The following is a 10,982-nucleotide window of genomic DNA, read 5'->3' on the forward strand; positions in this document are numbered from 1 at the left end:
CATCCGCTGACCTCAACCCTGACTGTTCTTATCTGTCCTTGACCCTCAGCATTGCCCACCTGAATTTCAGCAGGGAAGATGGGATCCACTAGGGTTAGAAATGATTAGGGATTTTTGAGGGCACACTGGAGTCAGAAAAAGCTGTCGGAAATGGAGCTTGAGGTCTGGGAATAAGAATTCTGAGGATCCGGGGAGAGCAGCTGGTTTCCATAGGTACCCAGTGGTGAAGCAGCCGCCCGACACAGAGCTTCAGCCCGTTTCTGTAGCAGTCACTCAGCTTGCTTTGAACGGATCTCTGTTAGGGTGCCCTCCTCTATTTGAGACTTTTTACGGTTTTCGGATGGCAGTCGGTATAAAATGCTGTCCATCTGCAGTTCATTTCTTTTTGTCCTCACGTGATGAAAAGCGATGACTCAGTGGGAGCTGGGAGCCTGTTCACCCGGTGGGAGAGGCCTGCCCACGCTGGGCACTATTTTAGATTCTCATAATTTCCATTCTGAATAGGTTCAGTGAGGAATTCAATATCGCCTGAGCTAATCTACGAGGATTCGAGTGAGTGGGAGAGCTGACACCTTCACTTTTCAGCAGGTGAAAGCTTGCTTCGAGGGAAATGGTATTTAGGCGCTGCTGATTTATCCCAGATCATCTGCTGTGGCATCATTCCCCGGGTGCCAGATCCTGATTTCTGAATTCATAAGTAGCTCAAGTTATCCTTAGTAGGCTTCTGTGTGGGGGAAATGGGCATGCAGTTTGCCTGGTTCCCATCACCCAGCCCAGGAGTCTGGAACAGCCCCTCACCTTGACAAGGGCCCATATTTTAAATGAAGTCCCCCCTCACCCTCATCTCCCAAAGAGTTTTGGCCCCACAGTCCCACATTTCAAAAAGAATACATTGGTGATACATGGGTAGAGAATCTGTACTATGAAAGGTCTCTCTAAAATCTTCATTTTTTAAAGCTTAACTAAAAGGAATTCATAGTCTATACATGATGAATTCAGCCAGATCTTTCCAAAGCTGATCTGTGGGTCCCCCTCCTGAGAACTGCCTGAGTGCCTCTTAAAAGCAGGTTTCTGGATCCTATTCCTTTTACAAATTGAAGTCAAGTCTTGGGGGGTTGTGGGGGGGACAGGATTTGCATTTTCAATAGATACCACAGGGGACTGTGGGTCCTTGGGAATCTGAGAACTCCTAACTTCAGGTTTTGTCGGAAGCTGAAGCACACGCCAGCGCCTGCAGTCTCCCCCTTGGGGAGAGGATTTCCAAGTGAAGAGCTGGGGATCCCGTGCCCTGCCCTTGTGAGTGGGGTTGGGGCTCCACGTGGCTTGGGGGTGGTTCTTTTCACCCTCACGCCTGGGCGTGCGAAGGAGGAAGGTTGGAAGGGACCCTAAGAGAGCTGGGGAACCAACTGGTGTGTCTGCTGGAACTCACTCGGATTCGAAATCCCTGGAGGCATGCATAATGAATGAAGGGAGGGTACGCTAAGGCACTCCCTGGGAAGGCAAGCTGGATTCACAAATCCATTACCATGGCCGGTATGCAGATTCAAAATAGCATTTCCAGTTTCATTTGAACTTGTCTTTCCACACCGCCTGCTGCAGAATTCCCTGCTAGAATGTGAAACACGAACAAGCCGCCGACCTAGAGGATGCTAGTCATGTCCTTTCACTCCGTAGCAGGATTGCACGTCTGGGCACACAGGTGTGTTTGCTGGGGTTCTCTTGCTGCCTGCTCTGCTTCAAAAGCTAAATGTTCTGGGTCTTTCTTTGGTGTTGCCAGCCATACTCTGCAAATAAGACTTCTCAAGTTAGTTATAAGTAATATAATTTTATGTACATACGATATTAGAATATTGTACAGAATCTTTATTTCTACAATGTGCTTTTCTTGTTAAAAAAAAAGAGAGAAATGCTCTTTGAATTTTGTTGATGACATTGCTGCCTTTCTTTTCCCATGGCTTCATTTTTTAATTGCACTTACTTATCGATTTGCACCTGATACTAAGCTTATGGACTACGTATGTGGGACCGAGCCAGAGTCAGAGGTGCCAAGGCTCCGAATACTCTGGAAAAAGAAAAGGGGGACACCAGCGGGATCAACAACTTCGTCAGACCTCGCTTCCCTCACATCCTTCCCAAAGGCTCACAGTTTATATTGAAAGGAGCATAATCATGTATTGATTCTCCCCTCCAGTCTTTGAAAGCTGAGCATTCTGGTTCTATGCACCACGTGACTGTGCAGGACAATATATGAAAACTCTGTGCGTCCCCGCAGGGGGGTCGACTTCTTCTCGTGGGGCAGAGCAGTTGCTCTGATGGTCCGGTGTGGTCTCCGTGTGCAGGGCTGTCAGTCCAACAGGGTTCCAGGACGGGATCGAGTGGTGCACAAACCCAGAAGTTCCACTCGATTAAGTGTCCGTGTGAGTAATTTAGTGAAGTCTTTTTTTTTTTTTTTTTTTTTGGCTAATGTAAGACCTTTCCCACCTTGCACTGAGGATATCTCCTTGTCTGATTTCTCTTTAGCGAGTTGGTTGAATTCTGCACATGGCAAGCAGGTGTTGGAAGGGGTGATAACTTCACTGGACTTTCTTCTGGTCCCAGAAATGCAGCCCCGATAGTCAAGCTTCTTAAAGAGACTCCCGCAATCCATCCCTCCTCTACTTCCTGCCCACGGAAATATTCTAGAATGAGAACACTGGGTAAATACACGCGGACACATTTTCTGATCTTGACCATTTCTCAGCCGTCTTTCACATATTATCTGAGGTTCGTGTTTTCACAGCAGAACTTTGGAAGGATTGCCTTTCTAAATGCCCTCTGTACACAGCAGGCAGTAGTAAATGCTGAACGCCAGACAAGTCACAGACAGACAAGATAGGAAAGAGAAGGAGACACACAGGCACTCGCCCAAAGTCGGAGACTGAGTCCAGATTGAGTCTGGACTAAGCTTGAGTACAGATTGCAGAGCCTGCCCGCCCCCTAGGATGTTATTTAGATCAAGTTTAGCTTTTAGAGTCTAGGTCTGGTTAATTGCCAGGGTGGCAAAGAGTCGCATGCGCCCATATAAACAGGAGTCCAAGTGCATTATTAGTCGAAGATCGAATTTCACATTGTAGAGTTGAAGTAGCTGTAAGCTGCATATTTATGCTGGGAATTGACTAAGTGGATGACTCGTATAAAAGTTGTCCGTTCTGTCACACCTCTCATCTGCTTGGAACATGGAACTTTATTCTAAAATATCAGCCATTGGGGTCTTGTTCACTACAAGGTGAATTCACACTCCACGGAACTTTGCAGCTGTTCACGACGTGACGAGATTGTACTGCAAGCTCTGTCTTCACAGATGTCTAATAAAGCAAAACTCTGGATCTCGTGTGGCCCCCATTTTTTTTTTTTTGGCACTATCAATTCGTGAATGGAATTATAGATGCATCATCTCTGACTTCCCCCCTCCTCCCCGTCTCACTCAGATGGAGACTGATTTTCAGGTCTTTTCTTAAATGTTGCAAGCTTTTTAAAATTAACTTTCATTCCAACAAGACTGGGTCCTTTGCTGGGAACCAAGGCTCCATCCATGTTCATGAGCCCCTTTTTCCTCCAAGCTACAGAAAGTGGGCTAGGCAGACAGAAGACAGAGTTGCTGGGGCAGCCGTGACCAAGGGTACCACACCCAAATGCAGATGGTTGAAAACAAAACAGACGGGGCTCAGCCCTCCCATCCTAGCAGGCACGCCAGACTGGCTGTCAACTAGAGCCTTGAGTTTACTCCAGGCTCTGTGTCTGGGTCACAGAGCTGGCTTTAGAAGCTTCTGGAGAGTCTGTGGTGGAGTCCTGAGGACACTGACAGGGGTTCAAATGGGTCCTTCCTAAGTGGGAAGCTCCACCAGCCTTCATCTGAAGTTCAACTCCCAGGAATTGGGGGGGGGGGGCGGGAGAGGCAGGGAAACAAACAGATCTGTTGGAACGTAGTGCCCTTGGGCGATCAGGGGTCAGTTGTTTGTAGGCACAGGGCCCCCCTGGTACTAGCTGTCTAGAAAGGCCCTCATTCCCGCTGTCTGGGTCGCACGTGGGCATCCTGGCTTCAATCCAGTGAGATGAAGGCTCAGGCCCCCTTTAGCTCCCCCAACATGCGGAAGATCAGAAAGCAGCATGGCTCCACTTCCCTGGTGCCCCCTTCTTCATTTTGGTGCATTGCCCCTTTTCTGTCCCCCTCCCTGTTCCTGCCCGCTGAAGACAGAGGACTAGGTGGAGGAGTGTCGTGGGAAGTCACTACCCACAAAGGCCTTTCCTTCCCTCCCAGGCTGCTTGCTGCCCCCTTACAGCCCCTCTTGGGCGCTCTGACTCCAGAGAGGAAGGCAGGGTGCCAACCCTCCCGCCCCGCCCGAGGCCGCCCTAGTACTGGTCAACAGCAGAAAAGGCAGCTTTGACCTAGATCCTCTCACGTAGCTCTCCCTCCAGTTCCAAAACCCAGAGGGGCCCAGCGCGGGGAGACCAGGTACCAAGAATCGGAAAGGAGAACAACTTCAGAGGCCAAGTATTTGTCCGGCAAACCCCTGAACTTCACGCCCCGGGCTGACGCTGAGCGGGGAGCGGGGCGGGGTGGGGGGTAAGGGCCCCCACATCCACTCGGGTTGACCCAAGCCCCTGGGCCGGCGGGGTGGGCTCGCGTCCAGTTTGGTCGGGCTCGCGAGGGGGAGGGGTAGCAGGGCGGGGGGCGGGGCGGGGCGGGGGCGGGTCCCGCCCCCCCCTTTCCCCTTCCTCCCCCTCCCCCGGGGTGGGGTGGGGTGATGGTGAGCGCACAAAGGCCAGGAGCGCTGGCGGAGGGGGTCGGCCTGGAGGGCAGGAGGTCTGGCTGGCAGCGATCCGATCCCGGCTGGTCCAGGTGAGGACGCGGGAGTGCCCGGCTGGTCCAGGTGAGGACGCGGGAGTGCGGCTGCCCCGGGACAGGAGGCAGGGGGGGCGGGAGCTGTGGCAGAGCTTACCGACCCCTCAGGGCCCCCACCCCCAGCACACGTCCTCTCCACGCTCTTCCTTTCCCATTCCACCTCCTCCAGGCTGCTGCCCCGGCTGCCACCCAGCCTCACCGGACTCGGCCCCCTCCCCAGGGCCACGCCTCCGGATAACACAGCCCCGCCCTCAGAGTATAGATGTCCTCTGTCCGCTCATGTGTCCTTGGATGGGAGAGCCCTCAAATAAGTTACTTAGCCTCCCAGTGCCTTTTCCCCTCATCTATCAATGGGAGACAGAAACGGGAACTAGTCCTAGGGCGGTGAGGGTTTCACAGGAATGCAGGCCCCTGTCCGCGGTGTCGTAGCAAGTGTCCTGGAAGTGTCTGAGCGTGTTTAAAATTCCCACCACTGCTGACTAAACGGGGACGGTGGCCCTCCCCTCCTCCCCTGAGGCCACCCGTCCTGGCCCCGGAGACCCCACGTTTGAGAGACGAATTGTCTTGGAGACCGCATCGGACAGCATCAGCGGAAGCCCAGATGCAGAACCGGGCCCTTTGCGGGGACCAGAAGCCATCCCGGAAGGGGGGTGGGGTCTGGCTGGGGTGGCAGTAGCCACATAAACGGATGCCAGGTGGCCACCCCCTCCACCCTCTGCTCGCGCGTCTTGGACTCCATGCCAACTCTCAGGGACTTCTGAGCCCTTCCCGCCAGAACTTATTCTAATTCTTCCTTGTGCGGCTGCCCAGAATCTTGTAGGATGTTTAGCAGCATCCTTGGCCTCTAAGTCATTAGGTACTAGTAGCACCCCATCCCCCAATTGTGATAACCCAAAATGTCTCTGGACACTGCCCACTGTCCTGAGGGTGGGGAAGGGGAGGGGCAGCAGACATCCCCAGGTCGACCTTTTTCCCCTGGAGAAAGGCTCTGGGAGTGGGAGTTCTTCATCTCTTCCCTCTTCTGAGGTTCAGGGGTTCACAGGGGGGCTTCTGGGTCCCGCTCATCTTTTTGTTCCTAACTGCATCGCCATTGTTGGCCACAGTGTGTGTATGGTTCACGATGGCTGGTTGGCTGGATAGAGGAGGTCCCAGAAGGGGAGACGCTCGTGGATGGTGATCAGATCATATGTATGTAAGCTCATGTAATAGGGGAACGCCTGTTGTTTTTATAACTGACACCAACTACTTCTGCCGGTTCTGCATTAAGATGGCGGTCCTGCCTCTCTGTCCCAACCCCCCGGGCAGGGTCATTCTGCTCCCAAGGGCTCCAGCCACACACACAGTGAGTTCCGAGGCAGGGACACTGGATGAGATCATCTCATTCCCTCTTCCCTTCATTAACAGCGAGTGGGATCATGGAGTCTTCCAGGACCTTCATGAGACATCTGCCAATCACACCAGGCTACAGTGGTAAGTAGAGATGTGCCCCGTGGATGTGCCTGGCAGGGGATCCATGGTCCTGCTTGCCGTCCCTGCCCTGGTCCACTGTCTTCTGTCCTTCCGACTGACTGGGCCAGTACGGGCACTTTAGCTTTTTAAGATAGTTGTTGAAAACCTCCCTTGCTGAAGATGGCTGATAACTGAGTTCAAACTAATGGAGAGATCGAACTCAGGCCAGGTCTCACAGGATGTGGCAGGGCATGCGGGAAGCACTTAATGTGTGTCAGTGCCTTGGGGCCAAGATAAGGGATAGATAAAATGGATAAGGTCCTTTTTCCCAAGGTGAGCTTTCTCAAGTTTTGCACTAGGACTGTTCTTAGGGTCCCATTCCTTCCTGGGTCCCCTAGAAGGAGAGTGATCCAAGTGCCCTGATTTGTCTGGAATGGCCCCGGTTTCAGCACTGAAAGTCCTTAGTCCCGGGAAACCCCTAAGTCCTTGGCAAACAGGGATAGTCGGTCACTACCTAAAGGTTCTTGTCCTCAGGCTTCTGGGTTATGGAGAACTTACTTTCTGCAGTAAGTAAAAATGTCTATTAAATGGGTGTATTAGTTTCTTAGACCTGCCGTTTAATACAAAAGATGGTTATCCTCTCCCAGGGCTGGAGGCAAGCAGTCTGAAATCAGGTGTCACTAGGGCCATGCTCTCTCGGAAGGCTCTAGAGGAGGGTCCTTCCTTGTCTCTTCCAGTTTCTCTTGGTCTCGACTATTCTGTGACTTATGGCGGCGTGGCCCCAATCTCTGCCCCCACCACCCCCGGTCTTCCCATGGCTCTTCTCGAGCCTTCTGCCCTGAACCTCTGTGTCTCTTCCTCAGATCCCCCTCTCTCTTTTCTTATAACAAGAGTATTTTCAACAAGTGTCCTAAAAAGCGTAAGTGACTGTCCTGGCCCAGCCAGCTAGCCACACGAGACAGCTGGATTTAGGGCCCTTCCCCAGACAAGGATAATCTCATTCCCAAATCCTTAATGATGTGTGCAAAGACCCTATTTCCAGATAAGGTCACATTCACGGGACCCAGCGGTTAGGACTGGGACATATCTACTCGGGAGACACAATTTCAGCCCTCTACACAGGATAACGACAGGTCTCTCCTAAGATTGTCCTGGCCCTTAGTAAGATTCTGGGAAGGTAGCTTGAATTCCTCTGTGTGTACATATATACAATTACATAAAATCTATCCAGGTGCCAGGACGTCTTAGTGGCAGGACCCCTCGGTTTCTACGACAACACTAGGTTATCTTTTAATTGCCCCAGGGTTGAGGAGCCTCTCTGGTGGGTGGAGGGCTTCGAGAACAGCCTCGTAATCCAATTTTTCCAGAAGCGGCTTCTTGCAGGATGTGGGAGGCAGGGTTGCTACTCTTGGCTCTGAAATCAGGTTTTCTTGCGGGACGCAGGCGAAATGTGGGCTTCGGTAACGAGCGAGAGGTATTTATTTATTTATTTACCCATCGAAAACCAAGTTCTTAACCAGTTTTTCTTCCTTTTGTGCTTTCAAAAACTAGTTTTATTGTGACAATGGTGTAGGCCCTGGGATTCAGCCTCCAGTTTAAATAAATACTTGTGTTTTACCCATACTAATTGTAATGATTATATGTTATTTTGTGGGAAGTGGTAAAAAATTGTTCTAGGGGGTGGGCCCCACAGATAATGAATTTACCTTTTTTTGTGTAATAGGTCTCAGCTTTTAATAAGCCCCGCAATTTCCCGATGGTCCGACAAAAAAAAGGATCCCAAATTGCATTTGGGAAGTGTCAAGGAAAATAAGCTTTCTCTCTAAAAAAGATGAATAATTTCAATTACTCCTCAGACTATCATTTTGGCCCATTAAATGCTTTCCCCGTTTGTGGTTCAGACTGACATCAGGGGCTTTGCTATCAAAGAATATTACTGTCATCGTCTTTGTTGAAATGGGCCTTCCCTCCCCAGCTCCAAGGTCATTTTTTGTGTGTGTGTGGCCTTGGGAGGGCCCAGTGCGGTGCAGACAACAGCATTGCTTGTATTGATGGCCTTTGGGGAAAGGCAGTGCTGTCCGCCGGGGAGGAAATGCCACGGAGCGGGCTGGGACTCTGGGGAGTGTCCGTAGGTTCCGACAGCCTTGCTGAAGGCTGCGATTCGTTGGCTCTTGCAGGCTTCGTGCCCTACCTCAGCTGCCAGCAGGCCACCAGCAAGGACAGCATGGCCCACTGTCTGAAGATCTTCCAGGAGATCACACAGCGCTATAGAAACCAAATGGAGGAATTTCGCTACTCCGTAGCCACTGCCCGGAGGCTGAAGCCCGTCTGCTCCGAGGAGACCGTCCTGCGGGCGCTGCACCAGTATTACCAGCAATATCACCCCCTGAGTCTGGGTACCAGCCTCCCCGGAACCCAGTCCCCTTCTCCTGGGGCCCAAGTGCAGGGCCCAGCAGGCCCACTGGGCTGGCCCAGGGAGCAGGGAGTCCAACCCACCTCCAAGTCCCCAGGCGGTGTGGTGCAAGACAGAAAGGCTTGGTTTCATCCAGTGAGAAAGAAACATCTCCTGGGGGAGAGCGGGACCCGGTCCTGGTCAGGCCAGAGGGTGCTGTGAAGGGAGAACCCCCTTCCCTCTGCACGTGGCCACGATCGCTCAGACTGCACCTGCTGTCTCAGGATGGACGCTCTGGGGTTGCTTTCTCTGTGCTGGGCACCATTATTTCATGAGGTCAACATAACTATTCCCATTTTAGAGATGGGGAAAGTGAGGCTGGGGAGGTAATGGCCCTTGTCTGAGTGAGGTTAGACCTCAGCTGGAATCCGGCTGTGGCAGGCACTGGGGAACAACCATGATAACAGTGACAAAAACTACTTCTGACGTGATTCTATAAGGCTGATCACGATGATTTGTCCTGGACCGTTCTTAAGGTCTATAAGAAAAGTAATGGTCTCCAGAACTGTCTTTATTATTATGACTGTAGTTGTCTGGGACGGCTAACCGCACGTGTGTTGTGCTTGCAAGTTTTCCGAATCATAACAAGGAACATCTGCCCAAGAGTTTGAGATTTCGCCCAGGTCTGTGACTGTGTGCTGTGTGAACTACGGCACATTGCCTCCCCTCTCTGGGCCGTAGTTCCTTCCTCCAGCGCGGGGAAGGATGGACTAGATGCTCCCCATAGTGCCTTCTGGCCCTGAGATTCTGGGACTCAGTGGCCTAATTCTATTCTGCCAGCAGCTGGAGGAGGCAGGCAGACAGGAATCTTTGATCTCACCCGTGGGAATTGGGCCGGGTCCGCCAGCCGGGGTCATTCACGACCTGAAGGCAGATTCCTGGTGCTGAGTCTGATGTACTTTCTTCTGACCTGGATGCTTCTCCTGCTTCTTTTCTGTAAACTATACAAGAGGCAATGTGTGAAGCTTTTTTATTAATCTGAACGAGCAGCAGGATCTGTTGAAGGCAACCTGAGACTCAGACAGATGCAGGTTTGAAGCTTGGTCCTACCACCTCCTTGCCGGGTGACCATGACCAAGACTTTTAACTTCGGCAAGGCCTCCGTGTCCTGTTTATAAGGCGGAGTCAATAATGGTGTCAGCCTGTCCCAGTGTGTGAGAGAAGGAGCTCCGAGGGTATTTGGGAAGCCCCTATCCAGTGCCTGGCTCACAGAATCAACCAACCAGGGGTAGCCACTCTGAGGGCCTCCAGAGGCCTAGGGGTTCACGGGGGTAACTGTAGGGGTGCAGGCTACCTGGGGAGCAGCCACTGGGTGGCTTCTCAAAGCCCTCAGGAAGCATGCTATCTTTTTACAGAATGCAAAAACATCAAGAAACCCCTCCACGAGCCCCCGATCCCGGGCTGGGCTGGCTACCTCCCGAGAGCCGGGGTCACCGAATTAGGCTGCGCCACGCGGTACACCGTCATGGCCAGAAACTGCTACAGGGACTTCCTGGGCATGATGGAGCAGGCCAGGAGGGCACACCTGAAGCCATTTGAAGAGTGAGTCCGGCGTGGGGCTGGCATGGGACACAGCCGCAGGTGACGAGAACCGGGGCCAGAGCTGGGGCTGGGCTGGGGGGGGGGAGTGGCGTGGCGTTTGTAGGGTCCCCACCCCAGCTCTACGGCTGCTTTTCTGTTTGGTTTGTTGTACAGAAGTGGCCTTGTTGGTAATAGCAAGGCCTTCGCGGTAAGCAGCGACTCTCCACTCCCGCCCCACCCAGCATTCTCCAGAAGACTTGCTGGTTTGCAGGGAGAGACGGGGAGTAAAAACCCACCGGACCACCTGTCCTGGCAGCAGCCTCAGTCCTGAGGAGGGGCATGGTAGGGCCCTTCAAGGGGGGGCTGTTTGGCCTCAGTTTTCCCTCCTGCAAAATGGAGATACGATAATCCTTTAAGTTTAGGATAAATCCCCGTCAGGATTAGAAAGTAAGCTGCTGTGCTCACACAGGACAGATTGTATTTTTTCTCTTTATTATTCAAAAGAAGAGTAAGTCTCTGACTTTTGTCCTTTAGAATGTATGGCGACGGGTCCACACAACCTCCTTCCGTTCCTTCTCCAAAAGTTTTGCAGCACGAAGGGCCGCTGCCCAAATGTCTGGATTTTTCTGTCGCAGGTAAGGGAGCGTTCTTTCTTGCTTTCCCGCTACTTTTATAAAG

General features: G+C 52.2%; 1 protein-coding gene across 1 annotated transcript; it reads left to right on the forward strand.

Moving 5' to 3' along the window:
• Nucleotides 1-6,297: 6,297 nt before the first annotated feature.
• SPMIP5 (sperm microtubule inner protein 5) lies at nucleotides 6,298-10,329 on the forward strand (the record flags this gene model as incomplete). Its single annotated transcript, XM_080823668.1, has 3 exons — nucleotides 6,298-6,352; nucleotides 8,509-8,727; nucleotides 10,139-10,329. The coding sequence occupies 3 exons, from the start codon at nucleotides 6,298-6,300 to the stop codon at nucleotides 10,327-10,329; spliced, it is 465 nt and encodes a 154-aa protein (XP_080679794.1).
• Between the last annotated feature and the right edge of the window lie 653 nt (nucleotides 10,330-10,982).

This window comes from Martes martes, assembly GCF_963455335.1.
Source record: "Martes martes genome assembly, chromosome: 14".
NCBI classification, from domain to species: domain Eukaryota; kingdom Metazoa; phylum Chordata; class Mammalia; order Carnivora; family Mustelidae; genus Martes; species Martes martes.